The sequence below is a fragment of the Python bivittatus genome, unplaced genomic scaffold (genome assembly GCF_059951505.1).
Source record: "Python bivittatus isolate LINGU-HERP-01145 unplaced genomic scaffold, Pbiv_v1 ctg000160_np1212, whole genome shotgun sequence".
Lineage (NCBI taxonomy): Eukaryota > Metazoa > Chordata > Lepidosauria > Squamata > Pythonidae > Python > Python bivittatus.
The window spans coordinates 1259148-1274895 of record NW_028277076.1 but is presented as its reverse complement, the minus strand read 5'-3'; the positions used below and the strand labels follow the sequence as shown (position 1 = coordinate 1274895).

General features: G+C 46.5%; 1 protein-coding gene across 7 annotated transcripts in view; it reads left to right on the top strand.

Annotated features, from left to right (window-relative positions):
• DENND1A (DENN domain containing 1A) overlaps positions 1 to 15748 on the top strand; it is a 144830-nt gene that overhangs the window by 24085 nt on the left and 104997 nt on the right. For all 7 annotated transcript variants that reach the window (XM_088146868.1, XM_088146866.1, XM_088146871.1 and 4 more), the window contains exon 3: positions 10218 to 10261. In XM_088146868.1, coding sequence (XP_088002994.1) covers positions 10218 to 10261 — 44 coding nt within the window. The remainder of the gene's footprint in view (positions 1 to 10217; positions 10262 to 15748) is intronic.

Here is a 15748-nt window from a genome sequence, read left to right as displayed (position 1 = left end):
TTACAGTGGTTTTGAATATGCCGCTTGCGTTGAGATTGCCAACATGGGGGTTCACTGTACAACGCTGCACTGGCAAACCCCGGGGGGGGGGCAGTTCACCACACGGAACTAGATGGCATACGAAGATCTGGCCTGATAAATCTGGGCATCTTGGAGTCCACCGTCTTCTCCTTCCTCTTGTTAGAACGGCTTAATTCCCCCCCCCCAACTTCCAAGGTAGAATAAAATTGGGGGCGTGAGAATGGAATGGGAGGAGGGCTGGGCGTGACCCCCCGTGCCCTGGGGAGGAAGAGCAGAGTCAAAAGCTGACTGCACAGCTACAAACTTCCTCTGAACCGGTTTATGAGTTAATTTTAGGGAGGATGAAAAAAGCATTTTCCAACTTATTGGCACACTTCTGGCACCCGAGTTGCATTTTTAAACACTGGCGGGGGTGGAAGCTAACATTTGCACAAACAAATCTCCCTCCCCCCCCTTTCCCCCCTCCTTTAATGACAGTAAATTCTTCTGCAACAGCTGATGCGTTTCGTTCTTCTTCTGGATTCCTTTAATGGGTGACCGTGCTATTAACAGAGTAGTTTGGCGAGGGACGGCACTTGTTCCGCGCCTGTTCTTTGATGCATAAATAGTTGGAGGCACGGAGTTCAGGCTGGTCTTCCTCCAGAGTTTCCTCCTCCTGATGAACTGGAAGCTTGGCTGACCAGCTGAAGGTGGTTGGGCTGTTCCTTGTCCAGTCTCGAGCTTGCTGGCTGAGATGCTCGTAGCCAGGAAGAGGGTTAGCTTTCTGTCCATGGCCTGTTGTTGCTTCGAGATACAATCAGGCTGTGGACTGTAAAATACGCATGGAGGCCGTCTCTCTTGGAAGTTCTAGGTTGCACCGTGTTCAGCAGAATGGAGAACAGGCAATAGTTTTCTATGTAAGTACAGTCATAGCTAGAGCTTTCCTCCTCCTCCTCCTCCTCCTCCTCCTCCTCCTCCTCCTCCTCCTTCTTCTTCTTTTCCCTCAAAAAAAGAGAATAGATCTTCCCAACCACCCCTCTTGGTTAGTTTCTCCTTTGTTAGGAGGAAATTTTCCTTTTGGAGAGAAAGCAGGTCTCCTTTTCGTGAAGCACCCCAATTGGTAGCACGTCTTGGACGAGGCTGCACGGATTACAGCTGCTGCGTTTGGGGGAGGGAAAGAGATGGGGGGGGTCATCCTGTGAAGACATGGAGGAGACCTCAGTGGCTTGGAGAAATGGCATGCTGGGGTTTGTCTAAATGATCAGCCTGATCCCCAAAGTTTGGGGTGGGTGAAAAGATGACAACAGATGAGCATCTCTTGGTGTTTTTTCAGCCCAGGACAAATTAAAATGCTCCACAGGTTTGCATCTTTTATTTTAATTTATTTGTACACTATATCTTGACTCGGGCAGGGTTGCCATCTCTGTTTCAAAGGCGCGTTTCCAAAGTGGGTGGAGGAAACATGTCTTCCTTCCTATGAATTAGTCTATAAATATCGTCCAGTTTTTGAAAAGGTGGGCCTATGAATGATGGGTGAGTGAAAGGAAGCAGAAGGTCCTTTCACTTGGAGCATTTTGGTATTCAAGTGACATTGAAATGCTCAAAGAAAAGAGCATCCGTAATGCAGAGCAGATTCCCACCCTGTCAGCTGGAAAATTAAATCAGGTTCCAGCATGGGATTAAACTGAGGCTCAAGGAGAAAGGAGCACGGTCTCTTAAACGGCATGAAATTGCAGAATGAGATTTTTTTTTTTTAAGTCCTGCTTTCAGGTCTTTGTTAAGAAACTTCCCTTATTTCTGGGCATTAATGATGTTCTCCATTAACGAATATATTCATTTCGTTTTGAGTTTAAAACTCTATGGGAGAGGCAATAAATAATGAACTAGGTTAGTTCAACTGCGTATCGTCGAAAGCGTTATCTTTTGCAGTAGTCTGGTTCTGTCTGAGATGAAATATATATATATATATATTTAAGTTGGACCATATCCTAAGTGGTGTACAGCCCCTTCTAAAAACGGATAGATAAATCTAAACCAGGCCCAAGCGGAGACTTCTACTTACTTGACCTGCGTGAAGAAGTCGTGAAAAACAATCATGGACGTGTTAGTCTGCAAGGATAAATCTGTAACTGGGGGATTCTTCTTATCCAAAAGTTTTAGAGTTATCCAGAATTGTGCTCCCTTATTCCCTGTTTTATGTTTTGCAAGATTCTGCCTTGGAAATGGAGAAGTTGTACCTTTTTGTATTCTTGTGGTTGGGCCTGGAGGTATTAGTTAGGAGAGGTTAGCTGTGCAAACGTCAAACCAGCAAGAAAAAGAAGAAGAGTCTTATTTCTTTACTTCCTTACTTGGAACTTGAATTATGTGATAGGAAAATAAAAGGACAGTGAGAAACAACATGTTAGAAGGCTCCCGTTTGCAACTGGTTGGGTTATATTCATTTGAAAACAGATTTAGATCCGACTGCGATCTATTGAATGAAGTTATATTACCAGTTTGGACAGAAACTGATTATTCTGAAACCTGACAATGACTTGCTATGAATTGCCCCCAGCAAAGCAGAGTCATGGCTAAGTTTGCTTCAATCCTACTAAAATATTAGCATGGAGACACTTTGGGGGGTAATGCAGGGAGAATTTTCTTCCTCTTCCCCCCCAAACAAAACTGAAAAACAGTGACATTTTGGAATTTCCTCTTGGGTCTACGTGCTTAGCAGGATGAAGCATCTAATTTGTGTTTTACAGCATAAGAAAACAAAGCTTTTAATGGGGGCATAAATTGTGTTTAAAAGGTAGATGGCCTTCTTCGCCAATTTATACCTGTTTGATCGGTGCGACCACCGTGCTTTGGAACAATCTCTTTTTTCCTTCGGCGGTTCCTAAATGCCATAATTTCCAAGGCTGTTCTCTTCGCTCTTCCAGTTCCTCAGGTGTGCAGCCCAGCTCATAGCAAAACAGCTGTGTTTGTGGCATAGTTGCACACGGTTGAGCACCGAACTATCGGCCGAGCGATGCTATCTCCTATTCATGAGACAGCATCTTGATATCTCTTTAGAGCTGGTATAAAACTGAAAATAGAAGTTTCAGTAGAAGTATTATGTGAATATTGTGTGTGGAGCTGTGGCGGGCAACCTTTCGAGGACCTGAGGAAGAGCCTTAAATTGGGGGGGGGGCAGTGAGAGCAGTTTTATCACTTACCTGTGCCAATGCCATGACGTCGTCTTGTGGCACTTGGAAGGGCTGGCACGGTTAGGGCACAAGTCAATGTGGTGTTCCCTCACTAGCTTGACTCTCTCCATGCAGAATTCCCAGGGTGCGTGGTTTGGCAGAAAACGTGACCCAGATTTTGGGGGCTGGCGTTCCCTCCATCCGATATCTGTTGACAGTTGAGGTGCGGCTTCAACTCAAAGGGGTGATGTTGATCACTCCGGTCTTAGAGAAGCCGCTGCAGAAACCAACTTTGGTAGATTTTGGCGGGGTGGCGATGGTGGTGGATGGCTTGACTGTTAAGTGTCTCACGCTAAAAAGAACAGGGGCCACTGAGTGGTGGAAGCCAACTCCACCATTATAAACTTGATGCATATCCAACATCCAGAATGTGATGCTTGGAAAGGGTCTGTCCCTAAAATAACTTTCTATTCCAAGTGCTTCCTTGCCTTTCTTCCCAGCCTGGTTTCTACTATTAGCTGAACTGGTTGTTATTTATTTTTTAAATGACCCTCATACAGCCAATAAAAGCATCTAACGAGAGGTGAATGGTGGTCATAGCTTATCTTCATCTACACTCTTTCAACCAGCTGTTTGGGGACCTTTGGGAGCCCCATCTGAGGAACCTCCGGGAATCTTTAGGAGGAACTATGACGCACTGCAGCTTTCCCTCTCTTAATACCAGCCGATGGGAGGCGTTAACTTCCCAGAATTCCCCAGCCAGGAGGGCCATTTGCTGAGAATCCTGGGTGTTAGAGACTACAAACGTTGGGGGAGGCTGTGTTGGAGTAATGGACCTGGGAAATCTGGCTTGAAGGCCACTGTGGAGTCAAGCAAGTTACTGGTTGGGTTTGTGTATTGGATCAAGCCAGAATCTGATTTGTCATGATGTCTTGTAACCATAGCTTAGCATGATGTGTGAACCCAAGCTCGTCTGTTTCATAGTGTGATGATCAGATGTAGACGGTGACCCATCTGAGTTCCTCGACAGAAGTGGGGGAGATGTAAATTTGACAAACACTCGGTGTCTATACACAAACCTTCATAGCCCAAGGAGGAAATGGTTCTCTCTTTTTCCCTTAAATATGGAAGTTCCCATAAATACCAACGTCGAACCCATGAGATGTAGGAACGATGGATCCACAAATAATTTCCATCAAAAAAGCCTGTTTCTGGTCCCTTGGCCCCATCACGTTGCAGCGTTCCTTGTCGCTTCATAAATAGGACAGTCTTTGGACAGAGTTTGGTGAATTCTGTTTATTTATTTTTTTATGCACGGCTTTTATGCTTCCCTTTTACAACTCTATCGCCGAAGGATCTTTTGACTGGAGGCCTTTTAAAGCCAACAGCTCTGAAAGGGACGGGGGTCCAGAAAGTGGACGCACAGCAAACTTCAGCTCCCGTTGTTCCGTCCTTGTTACAACCCCGGTCGCCAAATTGGGCGGCGTGACTTCCTTACTCTTCTGCCTTAACGTGCCCTGCTGCCGCTCAGCGAAGTCCACGGTACGTGGCCAAGTCGTGCCCTTGTGGATGGTGGGTTCCTCTTGCAGAACATTCTTTTTTTCAATCTCTGCAAACCAAACAGGAGCAGAGGGGTTGTATTGCAGGCGGTTCCGTGTTCGCTTTCTCTGTTCAGGGGTGCTTGAAAAGAAGATGGATTTTTTTTTTTTAAAGGGGGCTTCTCCAGATCTTCTGGAGATCTAACTCTGGATTTGCAACCTTCAGATACTCTGTCCCTCTTTTTTTTTTAATTGTCTCAACAGAAGCGTTCCAAAATCTTTCCCGTCCTTCCCAGCCCTCCGTGCGTTTTATTTAAAAGGGGTGATGTTAGTTGCTGAAGTGTAAAGGGGGAGTTGGCAAACTGGGCATTTGGAGGCAAAATGGGGCCGCCCCAAATCACAAGACACGCTCCATTTTTTTAAAATGCCTACAGTATTTCAATCCGGTTTCCAAAGACTTGCTGTATCAGTCCTTTGCAGGAAAACAGCTGAGAATCTTTGAGGCCATGCAAAAGCTTGCATTATAACAAACATCTGTCAGAGGTTCTCCAGAAGCTCACCAGGACCTATTTTGTACCTGGATAGACCACCACCAGGAAATCATAGGGCTGCAGGCTAGACTTCGGAGTAAAAAAAAGAAAGAAAACTTTATTGCATGAAGGTGATAGCAAGCCCCTTCCATATTGCTGCCAAGGAATCTGCGCAGATGTGTAACCGTCGGAAGTCAAGCTGGATTCACGGGGCCGCTCTCTTACATGAAGAGCCACGGGACTCTTGGTTTTCAAAGTATGGCATTGGGCTGAATATTTATTTAGGAAAGATAAAGAAGAGAAAAAAAGTGGGTCCTTATTTACATTCTTAAAAGCAGACAAACTCCCCTGGCCTCTCCAGGAATGTTGGACTTCAGCTCCCATCATCCCCAGCCGCACAGTTTCCATTGCCAGGCGAGGGAGGAGAAAACGGCAGGGGATTAGGACCGGTTCTGGTTCTGGTTCTGTCTCTGGCTGCCTGCTTGGAAGAGAAAGGCTGTCATTTTTGTAAAGACGGGGGGAAAAGATCCTCGCCACGCATTTATTTTATGTTTTTAGGAGCCGTATAGCAGGAGGGGTGGAAATAATGCACAGAGCGTGCAACCATCTGTTGTTCTCTGCTCAGAAATTCACGCAGCCTCCCCCCTCGCCGAATATAGGGGAAAGCAGCACGCCAGAAAAAGCCATAAGATGGGGTCCAAAGCATCTTTCCTTGGGAAGCAGCCTAGTGCAAGGATCGTGCACAAAGAGGAGCGTTTGGTGGGTCGCCTGCCTGCCCCGGCAGTGTGGCGGGTGGGAGTGTTTGCACAAGTCTGTTTGTTAGGGGGCACGCTGCCGAGGGAGGTGTGCAAAATGCACTTTAGGCCAGGTTGCCCGCCACAACACACGCGAATGTTTTCACAGGCCTTTCAAAAAAGGATCTCCATGCCCTATGGCAGAATGAAATCATCACAGGCTGACCAGGGTAACCGTGGCCCAATCTGGATTTAGGCTGATCCGCATACCGGTTGTCCTCATTTAGGGACTGCCTCGTTTAGTGACCGTTCGCAGTTACGAGGGTGATGAAAAAGTCCTCGCGTTTGCGACCTTCGCAGGTCTGTGGAGCAAAGGAAAGCTGACATAAGAACACAAGCACAGTTGTGGTCTCACTTAACAACCGAGTTGCCAGTCCCTATTGTGGTAGCTAAACAAGGACTACCTTGTATCTTCCTGCATTTTGCAGAGCACCCAGACTCTCTCCTTTAATTAAAAAAAACAAATTGGAACTGTAGCAGGATTTTAGGTAGGCACTGGATTTTTTCTGCTGTTTTCCTGTACTTCTACTTTCTGATCCATCTTATCTATGATTACCCATTATTATTTCTCCTAGACCTTTTCAGGACTTCTGACAACTTAACATCACCCAAGAAACTGATGGGCAATTGATTCAGGAGAGAGAAAAGGATTACTGTAATGCTAATAACAAGGAGTTAGGATAGCTGGATGAAACTTCCTCGTTTAGGTGCAGTCTATCTGCTGAATACCAGCCGCTGGAGATCAGCAGTGGGAGAAGAGCATTGCTTTCAAGCTTGGCCCTTTTCTCCCAGGCCTCCCTTGGCTAAGCTCCTTTGCAAACAGGAACCTGAAGCAGGTAATGCTTTTGCCCAACACAGTCTAAGAATAAAATGAAGCGTTCCCTGCCTTCAGGTCTTTTTTACAGAGAAAAGGCTGGGAGGTGGGGCAGGTCTTGATAAATAAAATAAATTTCCTCCTGCATAAAATGCGAGTTTTTTTTTTTTTTAATGCTTCAGAAAATGCCCCCAGACGGTTTAATCCCCGAAGCAGTGAAGCGGATGCCACGCAGACCGCTGAAGAGTGTTAAAATTTGTAGAGGCGTGCCAGGGGATGCCTGCCAGATGGACAATTTAAAGGCATTTTTGCAAACTGTGGGGTTCCAGGATGTGTCCGTATGCCCTGCTCTCACTGCCGGTGGAAACTGGGAGAGTTGGAAACACAAACGCGATGGCACAGCCGGGCTGAACTGAGTTGTGTGGCAGGCTAGCTCCCTGCCCGGGGGCCTTGGTTGGGGCCCCCAGTCTGGCTGGGGACTTGCTGGTGTTCCAGTCCGGGGGGGAGCCCCAGATGTATGACCAAAAGGCCCAGAAGGGCAGGTTAGGGGAATGCAGCCTGCATCTGGGCAGGTAAAACTAGGGTGCACCAACTCTGGAGGAACTAGGAAGAATCCAGCAATTGGTGAAGAGAGACAGAGAGAGAGGAGCCGTGGTGGGTCGTGGGTGCAGCGCATAGTTCAGCCTTCTCCAAAGGGTTGGGTCTGCGCTTCTCCAAATTCCCAGTTTGCCAGGACAGATGGAAAGCGCCAGACCTTGGGAAAGGTCTGATTTTTTATCTAAAGGGAAAGGACGTGGCTGTTGGCAGATAGGAGCTGACCGAGGTGGTGCTTGTTCTCCAGCGCACCCCAGAATTGCAGCATACCTCTTGGCATTTTTCAGGCCCGCTTTTATCCATACGGGCATGCCGAGATGTTCTGGTCTGTCCACGGAAGGGCAGGTGAGACTGCGGGGTGTCCTCTGGGCCAAAGAGGGGTGTGAGAGACTCTTCTGCTTGGAGGTTGTCCAGGAGGCAAGGTGGAACAGGCTAGCCTTTTTCAAGATTGGGAGATGTTTCTGGGAGAGAAGGAAAAGCAGGCTTTGGGGTGCTGGTGAGAAGAGGGGTGGGCTGTCCTGCATGTGGAGGCCCCAGTTCATTCCTGAGTGGAGATGAAGGCCGTGGAAAGATCTCCTGCTCTGGGAGCACCATTTAAGCTCTCCCTATAAGATACCTTCCCGATCACTCTCTAAATTGAAGAAAGCTTATCCAGCCGGTGAGCGTGCAAAGTAATTTTCATGAAACAGCACAAGGGAGGCTCCCATTATAAAAGCCCCCTCCTTCTCTGCAGGTCTTTAGTTCGAACCCTTCCTGCATCCTCCTGGGGTCCACGAGGTACTTTGTACGTGAGCTGCTCCCTCAGCCTCAGCAATGGGGTGAGCAACGTGAACCTAACCCATCTTTTCCCACGCGGCTCCTTGCAGCTCAAGAAGCTCGAAAAAAGGAAGTTTGCTTCGCGTGACATTGTCGGGATCTGGGCACTTGGTTATCTTGGCATTCCAAGATCTGTTGGAATCTGCTGGGGAGGCTGTTTCTAAGGGGTTCAAGCTTCTGCATGGGTGGGAACTCAAGTCCCCAGGTTGGTGGGTCTCTCCGTGCGGACGAGGCTGTACACGAGACTCAAGTAAGGCAGAGAGAAGTTTAGGGTGTTAATCCTTTCTACTTTCCCGTGGAAGTAAGTCTCCCTGGACTCAGAGAGGCTTACTTTTGAGGAGACGAAACATACAGGATTGCTCTGTTGGTAACTCTGAACTTTTGGTCTTCAGTGTGGAAAACAAGGCAAATCGCATCAAGCGGTCCATCGATCCGTCAAATGTTCACATGGACGGAATCTTTCTTTTTTGCTATTATTCTGGTTGTTTCTTTCTCTTCTCCAAGGGTCTGAAATCCCCCCCCCCCCGCTTTTTAAACGATCCCTTTCATGGCCAATGAACAGCTGAAGGACGACTGTCCTCGTGGAAAACGTAATTGCTGGTTCCATGGCTTAGCTTTTCTTAAGCAGGCATCGTGCGTTTTGAATTCATTGTTCAAATGATGGGTGGGAATTCTACATCTGCTAAAAATTGGACCTGTCACTTAACCAATTTATTAGCAAAACTCACTTTGCCTACGAGGGAGCGAGGGTGGGACTTTTTTTTTTAGGTATATATTTCACGCATCATAAAATGATTCATCCCCCCACCAGCTTTGATTCCAGGAGAGGAGAACAGTAATTGAGCAGTGAAGATTGTTTACACATCCCCACTTTTCCCATAACAATCAAAACTTGCAGGAACATTTTTTTTTAATTCTAATCTTTTGCAAAAGGGAAAGCATCTGGTTAACAATGCGTCCTGCCCAGGAAGCCTACAGAACTCACGATGTTCACAATTGTGCCCAAATGTTGGTCTGACAGCAAGCTCCTTCTATAAATGACAACTTCTTTTGCAAAATGCAAGACATCCAGTTTCTAATCTATTATTACTGTAATTAAAAATTACACTCGTAATACGGAACCTGGCAGTCTTAGAAGTTTGCTTCAGGAAAGCAGATGGTCGCGACAGAGTTGTTTTGAGATGATTTGTCATAAAAATTATTTCTGTCTGCGTTTTGTTTTTTGCTGCTTCTGTTCTGTTTAATACAATTAAACTTGTTCAGCATTGTGGCTGGTGGCGTTCGCGTCGCCACGTTGTTTATCCTGAGAAATGGGGATGAAAGCGCTGGGAGTAAAAAAGGCTTAATATTAGCAAGTGATCCCAAGTAACTTTTGCGCGTTCTTTATTGATAGATTTTTGCTCACTCTCTTTCTCTCTCCCCCCACCCCAGCCTTTTTTTAATCAGCATTTTAACGTAGCCCGTTTTTCTTTCCACCCGTTTTAGGAGAGCTGTAATCTGGCCCCCGTGAATGCAACTGTTCAGTAGCTCCCCCCCTTCTGATTATAAAGTCTGCTCCTGCCATCAGCCAAAGGAAAGTAGTGATAAAATAATAATAATAATAATAATAATAATAATAATAATAATAATAATAATAGTAGTAGTAGTAGAATGAGTTGAAGCACAATTCAGGCACTGTTCCCTTGGAAAACGCGTCGTTGGCAATCTCCAGCCGAGCTCACTTTTTGCACGAGAGGACGGCTCCACGTTCAGCGTGGTATCCCTGACCTTAATTTCTGTCTCGGTCTTTCGGAAGGGGAGTAAAAGGGAAGCCCCGCGTTCCTGTTATCAGCCGTTTGCTTCAGCTGCCCTGCTTTGCATCCCTTGCCAGAGCCGCTATCATCTTCTGATCAAATATTAATGTGTGATTCTCGGCTTGCTCACCAGTCCAAAGCCAATTAATATTATCTGTCAATTATTTACAGATCCGGAGGTGTGGAGACAATTCCCCGAGGACTACAGTGACCAGGTTTGGAATGCGTAATTAATTTTTTACACGACAAAATTCATTTCAGGGTTGTTTGACCTATTATTACGGTCCTTCTCCCCCACCACCACCTTTTTTGGGGGGGGGGAGAAATCCGAGCTACGGAAATTAATTTTTAGAAGAGAACCGTTCCCCCCCGCCCGCCACGTGTGGACGCAAAAGCTTGCGGAGAAGGTTGTGGGTCTTGGTGACACCATTGTGATGTAAGGAACCTGTCGGGTGTGTGAATTCCACGTCGGCGTGTTTGGCGTCACTGGTCTTCAGACAAGGAGATGCGGAGCTGAGGCTGATGGATTCAGTTGGCCTGGCTGCTGTTTTCCACCCCCCGCTTCCAAAACTTGCAAAGGAAAGGCATGGTAAAAGGAAGGAGGGGAGAAGGGAGCGCCTGACCGTGTAAAATGCCGTGGGAATTGTACAATTAGTGTTTGCAGGAGGGGTGAAAAGAACTGCGCCTTGCTCAGCGGGTCCACGAGATGCTTGCAAAACCTCAAAGCCACCTCCCTTGGCTGCTTCCTCATTATAGAGCAGCGCTGGGGGGGGGGAGGAAGGGGGGTTTATTTTCCCACTGCTCGTGGGCTGAGCCCCACTCTCTCCCCGTTTCTCTAGGGAAGCGCTACCTGGGGGAATGGGGTTTTGCTCCGGCCAGCCATGGCAACTAGCAAACGCCGGGGCTGAAACTTGATCTCTCGGGAAAATTCTTTTAATTGTTAGCTCCTCGGAAGGAAAAAAAGCTCCCTTCTTCTGCTGGTGCGGAATATTGAAAGGAGAGGCTCCCGTCGTCTGTGCCAAGTTTTCATTACGGTTTCCTGCTCGGTGCTGGTCCGCGCCCTCTTTAGAAAGGTTTCTCTTCGGCAGAAGGCAGCGCGTTTCTCCTTCCCTGCTGGGAACCTCTCAGCGTATGACCCTCCGGGTACATTCTTGGGCAGGACAATGTTTGCCCGATGCCCACACTTCTGGAGAGCTCCTGCGCTATTAATATTAATTTTCTTTTTTTGAAGCAGCAGGCCGCTCGGCTGTTGGTTTTTTTTTCCTTGCTGGGTTTACAGGAGCCCCCTTTTCGGTGCTTACGGTGCGGAGTTGGGGTTGAGCCGCAAAGCACGCTTTGGTAAACACACACTGTCCTCCTCGCCCGCCACTCTCTCGTGCCAATAATCTGTTAATAAATAGCTCCCCAAGTGCACTCACTAGCGTTGGGCCAGAGTGTGTCTGAAAGAGCTGGGAGTCTTTTGCGTGCAATGCAGCCAGATTAAAGGTCCCTCCGAGCTGTTGCTGTCTGGAGTGCCTGTGATCTATGGATTACAGGCCTGTCTCGCGCATAAAATATTTTCCCTTTGGTAAAACCACACACGAGAGAGAGAGAGAAATTTTGCCCTGCCACAGACCTCAGCAAAGCAAGACCACCAAAGCCCGGGATGCCACAGCGAGGCACTGTGACACACAACTTTTTGTGTATTTATTTGCAAATAAAATCTGAGCGGGCTGTCAGCTGGAGAAGTCATCTTCTTGAACTTCTGTTTCTCGCGGGTTTCCGGGGTCTCCCTCCCCTCGAGAGGCTGTAGGAATGCAAATGCTGCTTTTAAACCAGGAGTAGGCAGAAGGAGATGGGGTGAGCAAGCTGGTAGATTGTGACCCTCAGAATTAGTTTTTGGGTCTTGCTCTTGGAGTTGGAAAGCTGCAGAGGGCAGTCCTCTTTGAACCAAACGTGGGTTTTTTATTTACTTTACTTTACTTTAAAAGACTTGGGGCAAGCCCAACTGCCTTGTTTGAGAGATTGGAGGACCCACTGCGTTTACCCCCAAGAAGAAGCTTTTCCTCCTGAAATAATTTCCTTTTAAAACGGGAAAGGTCAGCTTAGGATATGATCGTGGAAGCCGCGTGGATTTTTCTTCTGTCCACCTCGCCAAGCCGTCAAAAATTCAGGCGTGCTCTTTTGGGTCTAGATGGTCTTTGGTGGCTATCAGAAGGTGGGGAAGAAGCCTTGGTGGGAAGCTGATCTCGGTTTGCCGTGGCAGGAAAGGTGACATTTTAGCTTTTAGGATAATCATTTATATATATATAGGGAGAGAGAGAGAGCGTGCAAGAGAGAAAGCGACGTGTCCTCTTGCAATGGCTCAAGGTTTGCCTCTGCGTCCCGAGAGAGGACCTCAGTCCCCAAGGAACAGGGAGAATTAAGTCAATACAAGGCGATTCACTCGTTAGCGGCAAAGCCCCCCGCCCCCAGTTCTCCTCCTTTTCCCGGCCTAAATTCTTGGCGGTTGTTTTTACATACAGCGTGTTTCCCATGTAGGCTGTTCTTCTGATCAGAGTTCTCGCAGGCGCTGGGTGTTTCATTCTGGACGCTCTTTGTATCTCGCCCTAAAAGAATCTGTCACAAATTATTGTGCCTCCTAGCTTTAAAAACCCGAGAAAAAAGGGAGGTTAGACTGACATCTGTGATTGGGTAATGATTGGTCGCTTCTTGGCTCCCCTTAAGCCACAAAGCTAGTATCGCCTTTGGGGGGGGAGGCGAGTAAGAAGAAAGAGGCGATGGATGAAAGGGGGCTAGAAATACGCGGTCCCAGAGATGTCTCACTGATGGGCCAGTTGTCTACGTGGCAGGATAATCCGTTTTGATCTCCGGTCTTAATTGTCTGCGAAAGATAAACGTGCAATAAAAGTTCATCAGTTTCATCTTTTCCCCTCTGTCTGTTTTGCCTCTCATTTAGAGGAGGAATAAATGATGCTCCCCTCCCCAGAAAGAACTCCTTTCTTTTCCAGCACGGGCAGAAATGCGGGACCCCAGCCTGTTTTTATGAAAATGTTTCCCTCTCATTATTTCAGTCTTCCCCGCTTCGATCAAGCGTCCTGTTCTATGAAAAAAATGCAATCTGAAATGTAAATAAGGGGCGAGATACGGGTGGGGAAGGTAATGAGATGGACAACTTCATTGCTGGAATCTTGATTGGAATTGCAGCCCCCTTCCCCAGTCTCTTCCCCCCCTTAAAAAATGTATTTGTGGTGGTCAGACTACAAAATAGGTTGCCTTATTAAAAACAACTCTCATTCATTTTGTTTCATTATATTTTTTAAGGGTTTAAAATCAAATGCAGGCTGTTGAAGAGAGAATGCAAGAGAAGTACAGGGGATTTATTTCAGCACGGAACATTCGTAATGCATTCAAAATGGAAACTGAGTCGCTAGTCCCTTATATAAATACAGCACTCTTTTTCTCTTCCAGGGTATAAATGCCAAATATGCGTACACAATGGTTCCACGTGAGCCACGTATGATTATTACTATGGTTAGAGCCCCCTCGAATGCAGTATCATAATACCTGAGTTCAACCCGCTGAAATTATTTAAATTACAATTTTGTAATTCTGCAAGTCCTTTATGCGGTGTTGCCTTCAAACATTCAGGCAGATGAAAAGCTGAAAATAATTTTCAGCCCCTCTAATCGCCAGGAATATTCAAAGCTTGAGAAAAGGCCAAAAGAAAGAAAGAAAGAAAGAAAGTGTGCTGTGAAAGAGCCAAATAAATTTGGTCTCATTTTCTCCCGTGACTTTAATTTGAGGCTTTAATAACTCCACTTGTATGGGATCGATTCAAGAAGTGGATAAACAGCCACCCTTGAGTTTTAACGAGGGTTGGTTCCCTTCTCCTATGCGGTGGACTTTTTTGAGACCAATCTAATCCTGTTGCCTCATTGACTTCATTAGGGAAAAATGGGCTTAAATGTCCCCTTTCCCAAACTAACATTATTTGAAAGTATACCTGTTTGGGTCATGTATTTGGGTCCTGAATTTTGAAACTTCTCCCATTGTACTTTATCCCAACTTGATCGTGAAGGACTTGGAAGGGGAAGGGGAAGGAAGGAAGGAAGGAAGGAAGGAAGGAAGGAAGGAAGGAAGGAAGGAAGGAAGGAAGGAAGGAAGGAAGGAAGGAAGGAAGGAAGGAAGGAATTTAAGGAACATAGGATAGAACAGGAATTATTGTACGTTGCAGTAAACCTCCAACAGATTCTGTAGCATTTTTTCCTTTTTTCTCCTCCAATTCTTTTATTGGTTCCTCTTTTCATATGCGTGAAGCATTGATTTATATATCCTCCATCTGCTTAGTTGCCACACAATGACAGCCTGCCAATATATAGTATGATCAACTATTGTAGACTTCTTAGGAATTCCTGTTTCTGCACTTTGCCCAGCGATTTCCACCACCCCACCCTTTTTCTGCAGGCCCTAAAATACAGGCTGCAACAGACCCCGGCTTCTTTTACATTTATACATCCACCGTAAACATTTTATAGCTGGACTTTATATAGACACCATCTTTTTTCTTTTCGGGGGGAAACTCCATAAGGCACCTAAAAATGGAGCACAGAGGGGAGGGGGAGATTTTAAAAAGAGGAAGCCCCATTCATTTGTTTCTGGGTAACAATCTATTATTTGGGAATATTTATGTCTGGTTGCTTGGGAATGTGGAGTATTAAACATGCCTCTGTATCTCCCTGTGTGTTGGCAGGTTTTAGGTGCTGGGAGATTCTGCAAAGTAAGGAGGAAGATTGAGCTCTCAAGACCTGCTGAAATGAAGGGGATTCTTCATTTCAACAAGACTTTCTTGAGACAATTTGCTTGTGGGTTGGGTGTTTGGATTATTTGAAGTTTGCTGCATGGAGCCAGAATGTCCCACCTGGATTGAACATTTGTGAATTGGGGAAAGTTGAACGAATTGGCCACTTCTGTGGAAAAGGGAGGCTTTGGGCTGAACAGAGGCCTCCTGAGACAGCTGAAGATGGCCCGTCCTTCACCTATAGAAACCGGGAGGTGGGAGAGGGAGGGATGAACCCACAGCTGAATTATCAGTAGCTCAAACTGGGCAGAAAGTTTGTTCTTGGCTTCCCAAACCTCCTTTGAAAGGAGATGGACATCTCATTTCCTGCGAGGGTCTCTCAGAAGGCGGCTGCTGGGACAGGAGGAAACGAGGAGAAGACCAGAGCCGCCTCTTCCTCTCCTGCTCCCTGCCCAGAGATGGTTAATTCTGAAATCTACAGCAGTCCCTCCTGCAGTTTCCATACACAATTGTTATTTCATTGAAGGCTGCACCAGGCTAAACCTCAATACCACTTCTTTGTAGGTAGCTGATTTTCCATCTTACTCCTCACCCTGGTCTCCTCTTTATGGCCCAAGACAGAACGCTGACAATCACACGCAAGGATTAGCTTCTTCCCCTTAGAGGTTTGTTCATGATGATTATCAGAGTGTAGAAAAACTAGTTGTCCCTTCTGGGAAAGGGGTTTGTCAGTATGAACTCTCCAAAATGTCCATCCTGCCCATATTTGCTGAACCTTGACGGAGCCTCTGTTGAGGTATTTTTTTGGTTCATCACTTTAACAAGGAACTGATTTGGACTCTAGATCCCGGGAACTTTTCCTCTAATAAAGGAAAAGGGACAAATCTCCTTTTCCTCTTTCCAGGGACCCAATTCTATTAAT